The 19,335-nt window shown below is 47.4% G+C and overlaps 1 protein-coding gene across 1 annotated transcript; it reads right to left on the reverse strand.

The window, feature by feature from the left end:
* Positions 1 to 5,148: 5,148 nt before the first annotated feature.
* Positions 5,149 to 14,941, reverse strand: SLC25A5 (solute carrier family 25 member 5). Its single transcript, XM_087728413.1, has 4 exons — positions 14,705 to 14,941; positions 10,274 to 10,760; positions 8,815 to 8,955; positions 5,149 to 5,583 (listed from the first exon to the last, which is right to left on the reverse strand). Exons 1-4 carry the CDS (start codon positions 14,813 to 14,815, stop codon positions 5,426 to 5,428), a joined length of 897 nt encoding a protein of 298 aa, XP_087584539.1. The 5' UTR covers positions 14,816 to 14,941; the 3' UTR covers positions 5,149 to 5,425.
* Positions 14,942 to 19,335: the final 4,394 nt, after the last annotated feature.

The following is a 19,335-nucleotide window of genomic DNA, read 5'->3' on the forward strand; positions in this document are numbered from 1 at the left end:
CATAAATACAAGCCCAGTTGCCAAGCTCCTTAATTTTGATCATGTGACTTTGTGATGGTTGTAAATGCGAGGACTGGTGTAAATCACTTTTTTCAGTGATATTGCAACTTGTGGCTTGTCAAAGACTGCCTGTATTTGCCGTATAAAGCAACGCATGGAAACTCATCAAGGAGAGAAGCAACCTAGAACTAAGGAAAAATTTTCCTGACGGTCGGAACAATTAACCAGCGGAACAACTTGCCACCAGAAATTGTGGGAGCTCCAACGCTGGAGGTTTTTAAGAAAAGACTGGACAGCCACTTGCCTGAAATGATATACTGTCTCCTGCTTGAGCAGAGGGTTGGACTAGAAGACCTCCAAGGTCCCTTCCAACTGCTATTCTGCTTTGCTATGGCCCCCTCAGCATGACCCAGGACCCTTCATTATGTTTTTCACCCAGCTCCCTCTTGAAATCCACCAGGGTTTTCTTAATGTTGAGCACTGCTCTTGTAATGGGTCAAAACATTGTGCAATAATAAATTAATTGCTGGTTTTGGGGGGGGGGGCGCTAAGACGATCGTTGCTCTTGCTCAGATTTGAGCAGAGTTTCAACTCCAAAAACAATTCTCAGCATTACATTCAGATTCGTATTAATAGTTCTTCGTTTGCCGCCCTCTTTAATGAATGACACTCGTTATCACAACGTTGGAACAATGAGGAAAGGAACTTGTCTAACCGGAATTTCCAACCTGAACAACTTCCTTTCCAAACGGCCATGATAAGACATGGCAGAATACGAAGGTCATTTGAAGGGAGGTTTGGGGGGGTGGGTGGGACCAACACCCCGAGACTTGCAAAACTCCGAGGCAAGTTATGTGAAGCATAAACACGAATGTATCTCGGAAATTTGCAGGTTGGGTTCCAGACCACAGTAAGGTGATTTTACACGTGCGTAGCTAGAATTCTATTTGCGCAACAATGGAAAAGCGAAAAGATTCCCTACAGAGGAAAATATAATTTAAAAAAATATTATAATGTGCAGAAATGGATACATTAAAGCTTAAAATGAAGGAGAAGGAAGAAACGGGATACTTTTTAACATGGGATACTTTTTAATCAATGGCTAGCCAATAAAAACATGGAAAAATGGAACTACAAGAGGAGGATTAATTTTATATGGAAGGTTTATTAAAATGGATCAACAAATATAACTATTATGTGATCAACGTTAATGTTATGAATATTATTATGGTTATGATGACTATTTCTCAAAATTAATTGTACTCAGACGACACCGTTTATGTAAAAATGGAATTTTTTTATTTTACATAAAAGCTTTAAAAAACTTAAAAAGAAAAAAATGGTTCCACCACAAAACCGCGGAGGACAAAATCGCGCTCGACGAAAGCGCGCATTTGATGTCATCACAACGCGACGAAAACATCGCGCTGTGATCGAAAAATGTAAAAATAAAGCAAAAACCTTACCCTAACCCCCCCAAACCTAATCCTAAACCTAACCCTAAACCTAACCCTTAACCTAACCCTAAATCTAACCCTAAACGTAACCCTTAACCTAACGCTAAACCTAACGCTAACCCTTAACCTAACGCTAAACGTAACCCTAACGCTCTAAACCTAACCCTAACCCTTAACCTAACCCTAACCCTAACCCTAACCCTAACCCTTACCTTTATGTGAATCGGCTTGCTTTAATTTTAATTTTATTTCAATTTTTATTTTTTTTCGTCGCGCTGTGATGACGTCAAATGTGCGCTTTCGTCGAGTGCGATTTTGTCCTCCGCGGTTTTGACGGGTCACGAAAAAAACAAGGTGTCACAATAAAGTCCCTTTTTGAGGGAGAGGAGCATTTCAAAAGTGTGAAAAATAAAAATTTAAAAAAATAAATGAAATTGAGCCACACCAATTGTTTGCATTCCCAGCGTCTAGAAGTTATATTGACACTATGCTGTAATCTACTGAGCATGCAACAGCATTCTGTCTAAAAAAATAAATAAACAAACAAGCCTATTTAATTAAAAATACTTTATGGCTAGCGAGCAAACCCTGTTGCAAAAACGACGCGGAAAGACTTGTTCCGTGCAAGACTCCTACCAACCATCCATTTCTTTTTTAAAAAAATGTAGACATACAGGTATGCTCGTAGTAGCTGGGCAGGGGGAGCAGACAAACACAATAACTAGAGATTGGATTGTACTCTGTTCACCTTGTTGAAACTGTACTGTTCCCAATTAGTGGTTTTTCTTTAAATTCCACGAAATCCGTTTGTAGCCGAGTTGCACCGCGCAGTGTTTGTTAGTGTCAGCAACTTTTAAGGGGCACGGATTTCAACTCCCAGGAAAATTAAAATGTTTAATGTTTAATTAAATGGCATCGGACCTGGGTACCTGAGAGACCGCCTCCTGCCGATTACCTCCCATAGACCGATTAGATCTCACAGGTTAGGTCTCCTCCGGATTCCATCTGCCAGCCAATGTCGGCTGGCGACTCCCCGGGGGAGAGCCTTCTCTGTTGCAGCTCCGGCTCTTTGGAACGAGCTCCCCGTGGAGATCCGGACCCTTACTACCCTCCCGGCCTTCCGCAAAGCCACCAAGTCCTGGCTGCTCCAGCAGACCGGGAGGGGCTTGTGAAATATCCAGCCCCATGGAAATTGTGAATGTTGTGTTTTTTAAAGTGTTGTTTTGTTTATTTATCCCCTTCCCTTGTTTATTGTAAGCCGCCCGGAGTCCTTCGGGAGTGGGCGGCATACAAGATCAATAAACTAAACTAAACTAAATTTATATGCCGCCCAATCTCGAAGGACTCCGGGCGGCTTACATAAAAACAATTTAAAAATACTAAAAAAAATTAAAAATAGAAAGACAGGGAAGTTAAAAGACACAACATGCACTCAACCTTAGTGGGGCTGGACCTCATTCACGAGGTCAACAGCCCCCAGGCCTGCCGGAATAGCCAGGTCTTAATAGACTTACGGAAGGCCGAGAGAGTGGGGAGGGTCCAGATCTCTGGGGGTAGATCGTTCCATAGAGCCGGGGCAGCTACAGAGAAGGCCCTCCCCCGGGGGGCCGCCAGGCGACATTGTCTAGTCGACGGCACCCGGAGAAGGCCCATCCTGTGAGATCTTAACGGACGCTGGGAGGTATGTGGCAGGAGGCGGTCTCATAGATATTGGCGAAGTTGAAAACACTGCCATATGCTGATGGGCTTGGAGGTAATCCTGACATTTCAGACAGGATGCTTGGAAGGTGAAAGGAAGTTGCCTTGTGCAGAGCAATCTCCTGCCCTCTGGAATATGGAAGAGTCCTTTATTCTCAAGTATCCCAAACTCTGCCAACCGAAGTGCCAAGGCTGTGGCAATTTTCCCAGTTGCAATGTATGGCTGTGAACCTTGGACCAGAAGGCAGGCTGAGCGCCAAAGAATGGAGGCCTTTGATCTGTGGTGCTGGAGAAGACTCCTGTGAGTCCCATAGATTGCAAGGCGATCAAACTGGTCAGTCCTAGAGGAGATCAACCCTGACTGCTCCTTAGAAGGCCAGATCCTGAAGAGGAAACTCAAAGACTTTGGCCACCTAATGAGAAGGAAGGACTCACTGGAGAAGAGCCTCATGCTGGGAACGACGGAGGGCAAAAGAAGAAGAGGACGAGAGATTGAGGTGGCTGGCTGGAGTCACCAAAGCAGCCGGCGTGAGCTTAAATGGGCTCCAGAGGGACAATTGACCTGGATGATAGAGAATCTCCATAGACATTATTATTCAGTAGAATTCTTGAGCGAACATGCCTAATACTTCTTCCTCCTATTTTCCCGACAACAACCTTGCGAGGTGGGTTGGGCTCAGACAGACAGACTGGCCCAAAGATGGCTTGTCACACCTAAGGCGGGACTAGAACTTACTGTCTCCTGGTGATTGGCCCAATTGCCCAAGTAACTTTCGTACCTAAGGCGGGACTAGAACTCACCGCCTCCCAACAATTGGTCCAAAGTCACCCAGAGGCAGGACTAGAACTCACCGTCTCCCAGTGATTGGTCCAAAGTCACCCAGCCGGCCAAGGCAGAACTAGAATTCACAACCTCCTGGTTTCTAGCCTCGTACCTTAACCATTAGCCCAACTGGCTCTTTACCAATGGTTGTGTAACCGCCGGCGTCACTGCGAGTCGTAAAGGCGAGGACCAGTCGTAGGTCACTTTCTTCAACACCGTCCTAACTCTGAACAGTCACTAAGGGAATGGTCCTAAATAGAGGATTACCTGCGTTATTCAGGATGAACTGAACATCTGGGAATTGCAGTTTTAATAACAGCTGGAGATGTTTTATTATGGGGAATCTTTTTGGCCCTGAGTGCCAAAAAGGGAGTGTGTGCACATTCGTTGAGGCCGCAACCCGGAAGAGGAACTGCCTAGTTGGCATGTGGGTGCTGGAAAATGGACTTCTGGTTTCTGGCCAGGTAGTCTTCTGGTTACCGGGATGCATGCGTATGCGACGATCAGCTGGCTGGCGCATATGTTCACGCTGAAAAACGGAAGCCCAACTCTTCCGGTATCTGGCACTGCCACACACACAAAATCCAGCTGATCGTCCCGCATATGCGTGCCAGGCAACATGGCTCCATGCTGGGCACGCATGCCACAGGTTCACCAGTTCAGTTCAGTTTATTAAACTTGTATGCCGCCCTATTCCCAAAGGGACTCAGGGCGGCTAACAAACCAATAGGGAATGGGGACGATACAAAGAAAACAGACAAGACAAAAACGAAATACAGAAAACAGGATTAAATAAACTCCTCAACAGCCACAACCATTCGAGTGGGGCTGGGAACTCATCAGCCCCAGGCCTGCCGGAACAGCCAGGTCTTAACGGCTTTGCGGAAGGCCTGAAGGGTGGTGAGGGTCCGAATCTCCACGGGGAGATCGTTCCAGAGGGCCGGATCAGCCACAGAGAAGGCTCTCCCCCGAGGGGTCGACAGTCGACATTGGCTAGCTGATGGAACCCGGAGGAGGCCTAATCTGTGGGATCTAATCGGTCGAAGGGAGGTAATTGGCAGGAGGCGGTCTCTTAACCACCATCACGGATCTACCCTATTATCTATTGCGCAGTTCCAGCCAAACACGCAGTTTTATCCAAGAGAAGGAAAAATCGACAAAACAAAAGCGTTGGTACCATTATTATTATTTTTTTGGTTTCCACTTTTATTTCTCAAACTTAATTTTAACAGGAGTGACTGAATAAAAATAAAGTTTGAGTCCCTTCGTCAAAGGAATGACTTGAGAACGGGGATCAGGCAAGCAGAATCATGGCCTCTCCGTCAACTACGAGATACCCACCCGGGGACGGGGGGGGACGGGGATGGGAAACGATAAATAGTTTTGATGCAAGTCCATGGAACATTACGCGGGAAGGGTTGTCTAAGGAGTGGGCGGATGTTTCAGCTTATGTGTATTTCTTGATTTCGTCGTACAAGACTAAGACGAAAGCACCTCCCATTCCTCTGAGGACGTTGGACCACGCGCCCTTGAAAAACGCTTTGCCGCCTTCGTCCCGGGCAATCTTCCGCCAGCAATCGATGGTTCCGGAGTACATGATGTCAGCTGGGGAAAAAAAGGAGAAAAATAATAATAATAATCAACTACATCAATCCGATGTTGGTGATAATGCAGGTTCCTTTACTTTGCTAGTGCTAAGGTAAAGGTTCCCCTGGCACATACGTGCTAGTCGTTCCCGACTCTAGGGGGCGGTGCTCATCTCCGTTTCAAAGCCCAAGAGCCAGCGCTGTCCGAAGACGTCTCTGTGGTCATGTGGCCGGCAGGACTAAACTCCAAAGGCACACAGAATGCTGTTTCCTTCCCATTAAAGGTGGCCCCTATTCTTCTACTTGCATTTTTTTACCTGCTTTTAAACTGCTAGGTTGGCAGAAGCTGGGACAAGTAACGGGAGCTCACTCCGTTACGCGGCGCTAGGGTTCGAACTGCTAAACTGCTGACCTTTCTGATCGGCAAGCTCAGCGTCTTAGCCACTGAGCCACCGTGTCCCTAGTTGCTAGTGCTGGAGAAATCCTAATAAATTGTCCGTAGAGATTCTTGGTCATCCAGGTCACGGTTGTCGTCCCCCCCCCCCCCCGGTGCTTTTTTTTCAGGAGGCAACTAGACATTCTTGTTTGTTTGTTTTTTCTTTCGAAGACATTTCGCTTCTTCACCAAGGAGCCTCTTCAACTCTGGCAGAAGCTTCCATTCCCCAGAACTGAAGAAGCTTCTTGGAGGAGAAGCGAAACATCTTCAAAATAAAAAAAACAAGAAAGTCCAGTTGCCTCCAGAAAAAAAACACCCTGGGGGGGGGGAGTTACTAATAAATTTGCTTTTAAACCAGAGGGGTTTCTGCCCTGAAACACAATTTAAAATGGAGCAAGGAAGAAACAGTGGAAAGGGAAAGAAATAAGACATTAAATCAGTTTTTTTTCCTCTCTCAAACATCACCATTTTAAGAGGCGTGGACTTTTAACTCCCAGAAGACCCTGCTGCCAGGAGAATTCTGGGAGTTGAAGTCCATGCATCTCAAATTTGCTTAGGTCCAGAAACATTAGACTAAATGATTATTTGAGATGATTTTAAGCATCACGAACGCAGTTCTGGAAATCTCTCTCTCTATAAATGGCTATAGCATAACTCTGGAACGACTTCAGCAATTTCAACCAAACTTGGTACATAGATAACTTATTCCCCTGGAAACAAATACTGTGGTGGTGGTAGTGGTGGTGGTAAGACACCCCTAACACTCCTCGGGGTGTGTATTCTGTTAAGATACAGCTTGTTGTGCCTTAAAATGGTTTCTAGTGCACTGCCGTAAACTGGCTTCTACTGTACAGTGCGGTGGAGTGGAGTTGCCATGGTAACGGCTCCACAGTACTCCACAAGGGGGCTCCAGCAACATTAGAAGTTACATTTGTTCCAGACATTTTCCCCCTATAAATAAATACCCGGACAATGCCAGGTTAACGGCTACTTGAATCTAAAGAGGATAACCAGATGAAGAGGCTGCTTCTGATTGGCTAACGTTGCAGCCATTCACAGCATGCGCCTGCCAAATACAACCAAGCGGAGAAGTAAGAATCCGAAGGCATGGGTCATCCTTTATAGAGAAAGGGCCATTCATAAATTCCATCAGAGAGTGTTCTACTACTGGTGACAAAGTATTAGGATCTTTTTATCCTTTAACAACAAATTCAGGAAAAAATGCTTCAGCTGAAAATGTATTTCTCCCCTTTTGACTTGGGGCTTCTCCAGGCAGCTATAAGAGTCATAATTAATACAGGAGAGAGGATATTCCAAAAGGGGAATATTTAGCTTATTTAAAATGTCTTCCATTGTAATGGAAGAAGTTTGTTTCAAATATAGCTTTTCTGCCAAAAAGTAATGCAGAATAACGGACCAGTTCTTGATGTGGGCAATGTGGAGGATTTTCAAGAATATTTCAGCTCTACCGTTCTTCAACAGTAGTTTTCATATGCATTAAAAAAATTTCTTTTTTCCCCAATTTTTTATTTTATCAATTTCATATATACATTCACAATTATATGGTCTCATAACTGTTATTAATAATATGTATTTATAACAATTTTTTCCCTACAGTTGACAATATACTTGAGAATTGCTTTCTTACCATCCCATAGATCCATCTTACCTTACAACGGTCCTACTTCTTCTTCCCTCCCTCCCTCCCCCCTTCCCTCGTTTCTTCTCTCCTACTTTCCTTCCTTCCCTTTCTTCTCTCCTTCCTTCCCTCCTTCTCTCCTTCCTTTCCCCCTTCCTTCTCTCCTACATTTCCTCCTTCCTTCCCTCCCTCCTTCTCTCCTCTCCTTCCTTCCTTCCCCCCTTTCTTCTCTTTCTTCTCTCCTTCCTTCCTTCCTCCTCTCCTTTCCCTTCTCTCCTTCCCCTTCCTCCCCTTTACCCTTCCCCTCTTCTTCCCATTCCTCCCCTCTTTCCTACTCTTACATTCCCTCCCATTCTTCCTCTGCCTTTCCCTTTCTCCTATTCCTCTCCTTTCTCCTCTCCTTCCTTATAAAGCTAAAGGATTACAATGTTTTTATCTGCTTAAGCACGGGTGGCTAATCCTTGAACCATAGTTACAATCGGTGTTATTGATGGAGTGGTGCAAATAATGGATAAATGACTCAGAAAATGCACATTTGAAGTCTGATTAAATCACATCTCTACTGACACTAAGGGCGGACTCTCAATCCTGAGCCTTCAACCATCTCCTTAAAGCAAGCACCAACGTCCCATAGAAGATTATCTTTCCTGTGGAGATAACCCACCAGTGGCCCTCTAAAACTTTTGAAATGCCCAGCAAGGCAAAAAATGGTATGAGAATTGTAGTACTTTTAACACCTATAGAATTGGAGATCCAAGCCCCTTGGCGTTTCCAAGATCACTCCAGATCTCTGGTTAGAAAGCAATCAGATCTGAGATCACCTCTAAAAGCTAAATCAACAGCTCCATTGATCCGAGTTAAAACTGACCTGCTGAAGACAACTATGTTGTTCAGAAAACATAATTTTATCTCTTCGTTACATTTTCCCACCCTCTACTATCTGTGCCTAAGGGAGAAGCAAGCTGCTAAGCACAGCTACAAAAGGATATTCGGAAGAAAAGCTAGATGGAATCCTTGGTGCGTTCTTTGCTTGCTGGTTTCCAGGCGTTTCATGACCCAACTAGGTAACGCCATCAGTCTTACCAGCGAGTTGAGTTATGAAAAGTCCAAACCGGCAAACCACCAAGCTCAGAGAGCCTCAAGGATTCCACATGCAACCCCCATGTGATACCCACCTCCTTTCCGACCGGATTGCATCATCATTCTCCGCCGGACGGTGTCGAAGGGATATGAGGTCAGGCCTGCCACCGCCGTTACCGTCTGTGCGATCATCCAGCTGATTAAGATGTGAGTGTTCTTTGGGTCGGGAAGCATTCCTGGATAAGGAAACCAAAAACTTCTGCTTAATTACGGTCCACGAGTGGGCATTTCCTAACCATGCCAACTTTTAAGACAGGTGGACTTCAATTCCCAGAATTCCTTAGTCGGTGTGGCTGGCCATGGAATTCTAGGAGTTGAAGTCTACCTATCTTGAATCTTGCTAAAATTGGAGGGGGGAAATGCCTTAAGAGCAGGGATCTCCCACCGTGACAGCTTTTAAGACTTGCGGACTTCCATTCCCAGAGCTTTATATTTCTTTTTATTCTGTTTTATTTCTTTTATACGGTTTTTATATCCCTGAGTCGCCACGTGCGAGTCGGCAGCAAGATAAATTTTCTAAAATAAAAAATTACATTAAATAAACTTCTCAGCCAATTTTCCTGTCTGGGGAATTCTGGGAGTTGAAGTCCACCTAACGTAAAGTTGCTAAAAGTTGGGAAAAAATGCTTTAGAGCGGGTCTCTTCCTACCTTGGCAACTTTTAGCCCTTGTGGACTTCAATTCCCAGAATTTTACATTTCTTTTTATTTATTTTTTAATGTGGTTTTTATAGCCGCGTAAGCCGCCTTGAGTCGCCATGAGCCAGTTGGCGGCAATATAAATTTTCTCAAATAATAAATAAATAAACTTCTCAGCCAACTTTACTGGCGTGGGGAATTGTGGGAGTTGAAGTCCACCTACCTTAAAATTGCTAAAGCCCAGGGTGGGGGAAATTGGTTCCACCACAAAAGCGCGGTAGACGAAAGCGCGGTCGACGAAAGCGCGTATGTGATGTCATCACAGCGCGACGAAAAAGATCGAAAAATGTAAAAATAAAGCGAAAACCTTACCCTAACCCCGCCAAACCTAACCCTAAACCTAACCCTTAACCTAACGAAAAACCTAACCCTAACCCTTAACCTAACGCTAAACGTAACGCTAACGCTCTAAACCTAACCCTAACCCTTAACCTAACCCTAACCCTTACCTTTATGTGAATCGGCTTGCTTTAATTTTATTTTTATTTCAATTTTTCGATCTTTTTCGTCGCGCTGTGATGACGTCACATACGCGCTTTCGTCGACCGCGCTTTTGTGGAACGCGGTTTTGACGGGTCACGGGGGAAATTGACTTAAGAGCAGGAGTTTTCAACCTTGGCAACTTTTAAGACTGGTGGACTTCCATTCCCAGAATTCCCCAGACAGCAAAGTTGGTTGAGAAGTTCTGGGAATGGAAGTCCACCTATCTTAAAGTTGCCAAGGTCTGAGATCCCTGCCTTAAGAGCTCCAATGGGGCAGGGCAAAGGACTACAAACCCCATCCCCCACTCCCGTTACCTTTGGCGGTGTCATAAACGCCAAAATACGCTGCTCTGTAGATGATGATCCCTTGGACAGAGACGTTGAACCCTTGGTAAAGGCCCCGAAGGCCGTCGGACTTGAAGATTTTCACCAGGCAGTCACCAAGACCGTTGAACTCTCTTCCAGCCCCGGCTTTGCCCACATCTGCCGCCAGACGGGTTCGGGCGAAATCGAGAGGGTAGACAAAGCAGAGAGATGTGGCTCCGGCAGCGCCCCCGGACGCCAAGTTGCCCGCAAAGTAACGCCAGAACTGGGTTCTTTTGTCAACGCCGCCTAAGAAGACTTGCTTGTACTTGTCTTTGAAGGCAAAGTTTAGGGCTTGCGTGGGGAAGTAGCGGATGACGTTGGCGAGGTTGCCCCGCCAGAAGGAGAGGAACCCTTGCTCTTTGGGGATTCGCACCACGCAATCGATGATGCCCTTGTACTGCTTCTCGGCCGTGATCTGCATGCTGGCATGTTGGACCTGGCAAGAGGGAAGGAGAGAGAGGTTAAAAACGACAGCCCTGGCTACCTTCAGACTTCATTTCTCTCTCAATCTCTCTTTTTCTTTCTTTTGTTCTCTTTCTCTCCTTCTCCCCCTCTTTCTCTTTCTTCCTCTCTTTCCTTTTTCTTTCCCTCTCTCTCTTTCTTTTCTCTCTCTCTTCCTCTTTCTTTTCTTTTACTTTCTTCCTCTCTCCCTTTCTTTTTCTTTCTTCCTCGCTTTTCTTTTTCTTTCCCTCTCTCTCTTTCTTTTTTCTCTCTCTTCCTCTTTCTTTTCTTTTACTTTCTTCCTATCTCTCTTTCTTTTTCTTTCTTCCTCTCTTACCTTTTTCTTTCCCTCTCTCTCTTTCTTTTCTATCTCTCTTCCTCTTTCTTTTCTTTTACTTTCTTCCTCTCTCCCTTTCTTTCTTTTTTCTTTCTTCCTCTTTCCTTTTTCTTTCCCTCTCTCTCTTCCTTTCTTTTCTTTTACTTTCTTCCTCTCTCCCTTTCTTTCTTTTTTCTTTCTCTCTCTCCTTTCTTTTTCTTTCTTTCTTCTTCTTTTTCTTTCTCTCTCTCCTTCTCCCCCTCTTTCTAATTCTTCCTCTTTTCCTTTCCCTCTCCCTCTTTTTTCTTTCTCTTCCTTTCTTTTCATTTCTTTCCTTCTCCCTTTCTTTTTCCTCTTTCTCCCTCTTTTCTTTTCTCTCTCCTTTTCCCTTTCTCCCTCTCTTTTTCTTTCTCTCTCTCCTTCTCCACCTCTTTCTAATTCTTCCTCTTTTCCTTTCCCTCTCCCTCTTTTTTCTTTCTTTTTCCATCTTTCTTCCTCTTTCTTTTCCTTTCTTTTCTCTTTCTCCCTCTTTTCCTTTCTCTCTCTCTCCTTTTCCCTTTCTCCCTCTCTTTTTCTCCCTCTCTTTTCTTCACATCCTCTTTTCTTTCTTCCCCTTTCTTTTTTCTTTCTCTCTCTCTCTCCTTGTCCTTTTCTCTCTTTTTCTCTCTCTTTCTCTTTCTTTCTCTCTCTCTTTCTTTCTTTCTCTTTCCCCCTCTCTTTCTTTCTCCTTCACGCACAATATCTATATCCTCCCAACTCAGACAAATGACTCTGGTTGGCTTACAATTCTAACATTCTAAAACAGGGGAAGCTCTTTAAAAGACATTAAAACAATAAAAACATCCATCCATCAATCAGTATAAACAGCAGATGGTTAATGAACTATCACACCAAATAACAGGGCCCTTGACACATTCTGAGCCCCCAGGGCCGAGTAAACATGCAAATTTTTAAAGCATTTGAGGGCAATCTGGGCCCATGCCCCACCCTTGCAACCTTCAAAGTTAAATGGCTCAAACGATTCAAAACAGAAAGTGAAACTTTAGCTCCCAAGTTACAAAACTCAGTGCCCTTTGTGGGTTTTAGACCAACCCGGGTTCGCAGTCCAAGGGCACCAGAGGTAGCCCCAAATCACAAAAGGAAGGCAATTTTTTTGGGAAGTGTGGAAGGGCCTTGGCAAATCGGTTTTGAAAACCGATGACAAAATCATGACAAGTCCTGCAGAGTTTTAAAAAAAAAAAAATCATGCTGTATCTTGTCAAATACTATATGGGAAGTTCCCGGAAGTACGCTTTTCGTTCTCCACCCGGAGACGGAAGAAAGAAACTGCAGTTGAAATGCTCTTTAAAAAAAAAAAACGAAGTCTCTTAGTAATTAGTGGTTGGTCCTAGGCCTACAAAACAACCAGCATTTGGGTCCCTATTTTAAATCTCGGCCGTTTTGAAAGCGTGAAAATGTAGAGCGTGATCGGGAAAGCGGAGTTCTCAGGCCGAGAAAGAGGTCAGAATTCCTTCAGGTAGAAGTTTAACAAAGTCAGCCAAAAGGCACATGCTGATCTGAATCAATTTGCCTCTGGTTAAAGCTTAGGTAGACAATGGTTATAATCCACCCAGTGATAAGAGCTTCTTTGCAAGGTGACCTCTTTCCCCGAGAGAGAGATTGTGGCTTGGCGCCATCCTGGGATCAAGACGTCCTTAAGGTAAAGGTTCCCCTGGCACATATGTACTAGTCGTTCCCGACTCTAAGGGGCTGTGCTCATCTCCGTTTCAAAGCCGAAGAGCCAGCGCTGTCCAAAGACTTTCTCTGGGGTCATGTGGCCAGCTTGACTCAACGCCGAAGCCGCACAGAATGCTGTTCCCTTCCCACCAAAGGTGGCCCCTATTTTTCTACTTGCATTTTTTACATACTTTTGAACTGCTAAGTTGGCAGAAGCTGGGACAAGTCACGGGAGCTCACTCCGTTATGCAGCGCTGGGGATTCGAACCGGCGAACGGCCGGCCTTTCTGACCGACAAGCTCAGCGTCTTAGGCACTGAGCCACGGCGTCCCTTTAAGACGTCCTTAGCTGCCTGCTAAGCAACCGGATCATAACTAGGTCTCCAAACTGCTGCATTTTTTTTTTCCTCCTCTCCCCGTTCACCCTAAATTGGCCATGGCTTCTTTCTTGCCACAGGCCCAAACATGTGGCCTCCGAGGCTTCCGGTTGTTAACTTTGCCAGATGTTAGGAAGCCGGTTTAAATCTACGGTGACCTTGCTAGGCCTTTAATTCACGGCTCGGCAAGCAGATGGGGGGAAAAGGCGGACTGGAATGGTATTTTGAATTATTTCAAGAAAAGCAGCTCCTGGTGGTGAGGCTGGCTGTTGGCCGGGAATCCCCCCCCCAAAAAAGAACAAGCGGAGCAAGACAGGTTTCATTCATCCCCGATTTTGGCCTAGCTGCCCTTCTCCCCCCCCCCCTTCAAGGTCACGGGATGGCACAAACGGTGGATTCCCAGACAGAAAGACGGGATTAATTTCTTTGCCAAGGGCAGGAAAGCTGCTCAGCGGGCCGGAGGAGAAGGAAAAGCAGCTGGCAGGGCACGTCCGCAGCTGGCAAGAGACCCCGCCAGAGGAGGGAATTGCCACAGGCCTCGCGGCGTGTTCGCCCCGCTCTTCCGCTGAGAGATTCAATCTCTCCCAGCGGCCGGGATTGGCATCAACCAAACCGGTTCTCTCCAGCGTCACGGCAACCAGCCAGAGAGGTGGCGGGGCAGAAACGGGGGTGGGGGGGAGAAAGGGAAGGGGGGGTTCCTGTGGGTGGGAGATCCAGGGCATCCTAAGAACCGGATGGGTTTTTGGAAGGAGGATTCGCTGGTATTCTGGAAGCACACTGTCGAGGGTCCTGCGCCCCCCACTTCCCATTCATAAATGAGTTGGGATGGCCAAGTCCAGGGAGGGAGAAAGGAAGGGGGGGGGATCAGGAAGTGAAAGTGAGGTTTCTGCAGTGGGGGGGGGACAGCAAAGGGAAGGGCTTCATAAATGAGATGGAGGAGCCCAGAAAGCTGCAGTGTGGTTTCTGGAGGGGGGGGGAGGAAGGAAAGAAGAAAATTTCATAAATGAGAGGGAGGGGGAGCCCAGATTTGGGGGTGGGGGGGTTCAGAAAACGGCCTGCAGTGGAGGGGGAGGGCAGCAAAGGGAAGGGCTCATAAACGAGATGGAGGAGCCCAGGTTTAGAGGTGTGGGGGGGGGGAGGACAGGAAGCAGCCATTGGTTTCTGCAGTGGTGGGGGGCAGAAAAGGGATGGGTTCATAAATGAGATGGGGCACCCAGCTTCGGGGAGGGGGGGGCAAGCGGTGGGGGGCAGCAAAGAGGAGGGGCTCATCCCCCCCCCACATCTCCTTGGGGCGACCTTGGGGGAAGGGGAAGGGCGCGTCTCTCCCCCACCCGCACGAGGCAGCCTCTGCCCACGCGGCAGGACGCCCCCTCCCCTCGGATAGCCTTCCATGTAGACCCCCCCCCCACCGGACAGCCCCCTCCTCTTCCAGCTGGATCATCCCCCCCTCCCCCTGGAGAGAACCCCCTCCCCACCTCGACCCCCCCCTCCCCCCTTGACCTTCCAGGGGGAGCCCCCTCCCCTCCCTTACCTGGAGCAGGAGCTTGACCCTCTCGATGGGGGCCACGGCGGTCTTGGAGATCGCGGCCGCCACGCCGCCCGCCAAGAAGTCCTTGAGGAAGGAGATGGCCGCGTCGGTCATGATGCTGCGGGAGGGCTGCGAGCCGGCAGGCGGAGGATGGAAAGGCAGACGGGGCGGGCAGGCAGGCAGGGAGGACGAGGCCAAAAGGGCTGCCGGCGGAGTGAGAGCGAGTCCTTGAAATGGCCGGCTTTTATACGGCCCCGCAGACTTGAACGTGGGAACAGGGGGGAGAGGGGGACGGGACGCGGGCAGCCACGCAGGGCCGCTTCCCATCGCCCTGATTGGCTGCCGGGCGGAGGGAGGGACCGTGTGGAGGACTGCGGAGAGGTGCCAAGGTTGGGGGGGGGGAGAGAGAGAGGGTGGATCCTGGGATCCCCCCTCCTTTTCCTGCCCCCCTCCCCCGCGATCTCTGGAAGGAGGGAGGGGATCTCTTCTGGCCAGGGGTGCTGAGCCCGGATTCAACCCGGGCACGAGAGAAAGAACGGACGAACGAGACGGCTTTAACCTTGGAGCCCCGCAAAAAGGATGCCGTCTGGTTCACCTGCGTGACGTCCGGCGACTCACGGGCAGGGGCGTTCCCACGACAACCCTCGCGTGTCCTGAAATGGCCCCGCTCCGCCTGACCGCCGCAAGGAGGGGACGGGCGTCTCACCCACCCACCCGATCGTGACCGCCACTCCTGGGTTTTCTGCCCTGGCACTGCCTGCTCCCTTTCCCCCCACCCCGAAAGGATCTGGCCCACTTGGGGGCTGAGGTGGCCCACTTGGGGGGGGGGGGCTGATCTCAACCTGCAGAGGGAACCAACTCCCCCATCTTTAAAAAAATAAAAAAATAAAACCAGGATCCGATTTCCTCTTTTTGCTAAAAGGCGATTGGCTTAATCCTGGTTTGTGGGGTGGGTTTAATCCCAGGTTATAGACAAGCCTGGCTTCTCAGGTGTTGCCCTTTGCACACACACCCCTGCTCCAAATACAACCCCCAGTTTAAACTTTAAAGGGTGGGGGAAAGCAGGGGGAAGAATTTTAACACTGCCCCGCCTATTCCTATCTCAACATTTTCTTTCTGGATTGCAACTGTTTCTCCTTAGTGATCCATAAACAAACCACTGTTGAGCTCGACAACATCCCATTTGCGTCTCTCGTGGTGGGCAGGCTGGAAGGTTTCCTAGGATGTGGGACAAGGTCTATCCTTGTCCCCCCAAATCCTATCCTGGAAAACTTTTCACTTATTGCACCTGTGTCTGGTTTGCCAATTGCATCATGGCAGGTAGGACAGCCCTCCAGAGGGTCAACGTCATTGCCCAGAGGGTCATTGGTTGCCCTCTCCCCTCTTTGGAAGAGCTTCATAGATCCCGCTGCCTCAAGAAAGTTCAAAACATCCTTAAAGATCCATCTCATCCTGGGCACCCCCCCTTTTTTTTTGAACTATTACCATCTGGGAGACGGTACAGGCAGGGCCGGATTTAGATGAAAAGAGGCCCTAGGCTATTCCACTTATGAGGCCCTTTCACCTCCCATTTTTAAGTTTGTAAATTACATGAGAGACAATAAAATACATCATTACAGTGATATATATCAATATATATCAATATATACAGCTGGCCTCCCGACGGAGGGCGGCTCTGCTCGGCGGCAAAGGCAGCGAGGCCAGCCGCCTCCCCTGCTGCGCTCAGCTGCCCGGCTCGGCCCCCTCGCCCTCACCTGCCTGGCCACTGGTGGGCTCCGCATCAACGGAGCAGCTACTGGGAGCAGCCGCGCATCTCGCCCGACTGCCGGTGCCGGGAACGTGGGCGGGCTCCCCAACTGCCGCGGCGCTGGAACGATCTTAACCAATACATTTTTATGTTTGTTTATTAGTCACGTGCGTAGAATTTCTCCTTATTTTCGGTTCAGTGTTTTAGTGTTCACCGTTTTTAGAATAGTGTAATTTTAATTTTGCTAACAATTTGAATGTAGGCCGCTCTTGATCTTGAGGCCCTAGGCTGAAGCCTAGTTAGCCTGTAGGAAAATCCAGCCCTGGGTACAGGATGATAAAAATAAGGACGAATAGGCTGAAAAACAGCTTCTATCCCAGATCAATCCCTATATTGAATTCTACGGAATAGTGCAATATTAATGCAATATCGGCTTTTCAGTGTTAATTCTATAGAACGTGAAGGAGATGCGTGTCTGTGTTTTTACTTTTATAGCTATAATGTACACTGAAGATGGCATTTAATTTCGTTCTACGATGTGCAATGACAGTAAACTAAATCTTGCCCAACCTCTGGTTTTTATTATGATTGATATATATTATATTATATTTATATTTATTGAATTTCTATGCCGCCCCATCCCGGAAGACTCCGGGCGGATTACAGAAATGAAAAAAAGAATTAAAAAGAATTATTAAAAACAATGGGACGCAACAAAGTTAAAAAAGGAACACAACAGACACCCAATCAGACGGGGCTGGACCTCCATCAAGGGGTCAACAGCCCCAAGCCTGCCGGAAAAGCCAGGTTTTAATGGCTTTGCGAAAGGCCATGAGAGTGGGTAGGGCCCGGATCTCTGGGGGCAGCTCATTCCATAGGGCCGGAGCGGCAACAGAGAAGGCCCTACTCCTAGGCGTCGCCAGCTTGTCACTGGTACAATGGATCTCCTAAAGCCATGATGGCAAACCTGTGGCAAGTGTACCAGAGGTGGCATGCAGACCCCTCTCTGTGGACACGTGCGACATTGTCAGGTGGTTTTTGTGGGCACCGGGGTGGCAGAAAACTGCCCTGAAAACAGCCAACAAAACGGGCAAAAACAGCCATCTATCTGCGTGGCAGCCAGCTGGTTTCTGGTACCTTTTAAAAATTGCTATGGATGCCGCTTTCTAAATTGGGGCGATTACTTTCTTCGCTTTTTTCCCTTAGTGGATCTCCTTAGAGATCCCAAGGATCTTCATCCATCCACTTTGCAAAACTAAGCCCAAAGCAACCTGCAGAATTTACCTGCGTATATATTCCTTCTATTTGTCTTGTCATTTCCATAATGCATTTATTGCTGCCATTTTTTAATAATCCAGGAGCTATCCGCACTCCGTTTGAGGTGCTCCATCACCGGATGCTTTTTAAAAAAAAAAAAAAACTGGACGTCCATTTGCCTGAAATGGTATGAGGTCTCCTGCTTGGGCTGGGGGGGTGGACTAGAAGTCCTCCGAGGCCCCTCCCAACTCTGTCATTCTGACTTCACTAGATTGAGATTTGAGATTTAGTTTATTTGTATGCCGCCCTTCTCCGGGAGGGACTCAGGGCTGCGAACAACTCAGAAGGGGAAAGGGGACACAAACACAATACACGTAATTAAATACACAAGAGTCATACAGCCATACATGTCAAGAGGGGAGGGAACTCATCACCCCCAGGCCTGCCGGCACAGCCAGGTTTTGACGGCTTTCCGGAAGGCCTGGAGAGAGGTGAGGGTCCGGATCTCCGCGGGGAGTTCATTCCAAAGGGCCGGAGCTGCTACAGAGAAGGCCCTCCCCCGGGTGGTAGCCAGATGGCATTGGCTGGTGGACGGAACCCGGAGGAGGCCTAATCTGTGTGATCTGACGGGTCTATGGGAGGTAATTGGCAGCAGGCGGTCTCTCAAGTACCCAGGTCCGATACCATGAAGGGCTTTATAAGTTACGACTAGCACTTTGAAGCGTATCCGGAGACCGATCGGTAACCAGTGCAGCTCGTGGAGGATAGGTGTAACGTGGGTGTACCGATTGAGATTGAGACAGAGGGACAATCGCACAATTTTTAATAGGCACACATACCACCCGACCACAAGTCAAACCTTTTAAGATGGAGTCATTTGTTCTCCTGTTTAATAAGTTCAGGGATCATGTCAAGAAAACACATTCAAACCTGTTATTGCTAGGAATTTTAGAACGACTTTGTTGACAGAATCACGATTAGAGGCAGGTATTTAAAATGACAAGGAAGGGAAAGAACCATGCTGGTGCATTATATTTCAAGAATTTGGAGAGAGGGAATTTTGCAAGTACATTTGGTCACTACTCCTCTTTTGCAAGCATTTTAGGGACTCCGTTGACACCAGAATCACAACTTTTGGCTGATATCTACCGTAAAATGACAAGGAAGAGAAAGAACCATGCTGGTGCATTATATTTCAAGATTTGGAGAGAGGGAATTTTGCTGTACATTTGGTCACGGATGCTCATTTGCAAGCTTTTGAGAGATCTAAAAAATCAAAGAGATAAGACTACAGTTCCCTGGAAAATTCCATCAGAATCCAAGCAGCACGTAATATAGTCCTCCTCGGATTTTCCCATTTCGGAATCTTAAGGCGGGGACGAACAGGTAGGTGACTGTCTGCTGTTCTGCATACATTTAAAGTTCAACCACCCTGTTCAAATTCCTACCTGTGGAAACTTAGCCTGTCGGGGACATTTCTAATCTGGTCTCCATCAGCTAACTTTCTGCGAGTGGGTGGGTGGGATTTTGAGAAAGAGATCTCTTTAGCCTCTTCCTCTTCCTCACATACACAATTCCACCACAAAACCGCGGAGGACAAAATCGCGCTCGACGAAAGCGCGCATTTGAC

This window comes from Thamnophis sirtalis, unplaced genomic scaffold (assembly GCF_051295495.1).
Source record: "Thamnophis sirtalis isolate CommonGarterSnake01/CBP01778 unplaced genomic scaffold, rThaSir2_p1.2 scaffold_13, whole genome shotgun sequence".
NCBI lineage: Eukaryota > Metazoa > Chordata > Lepidosauria > Squamata > Natricidae > Thamnophis > Thamnophis sirtalis.

What these genes read in the sequence shown, in the direction of transcription:
- SLC25A5 (XM_087728413.1), bottom strand. Translation starts at nt 14,815, where the DNA reads ATGACCGACGCGGCCATCTCCTTCCTCAAGGACTTCTTGGCGGGCGGC. An exon ending in CGTTTATGACACCGCCAAAG is followed by an intron (nt 8,956 to 10,273) that starts GTAACGGGAGTG and finishes TTCCTTATCCAG; the next exon opens with GAATGCTTCCCGACCCAAAG. An exon ending in GCAATCCGGTCGGAAAGGAG is followed by an intron (nt 5,584 to 8,814) that starts GTGGGTATCACA and finishes TTTTTTCCCCAG; the next exon opens with CTGACATCATGTACTCCGGA.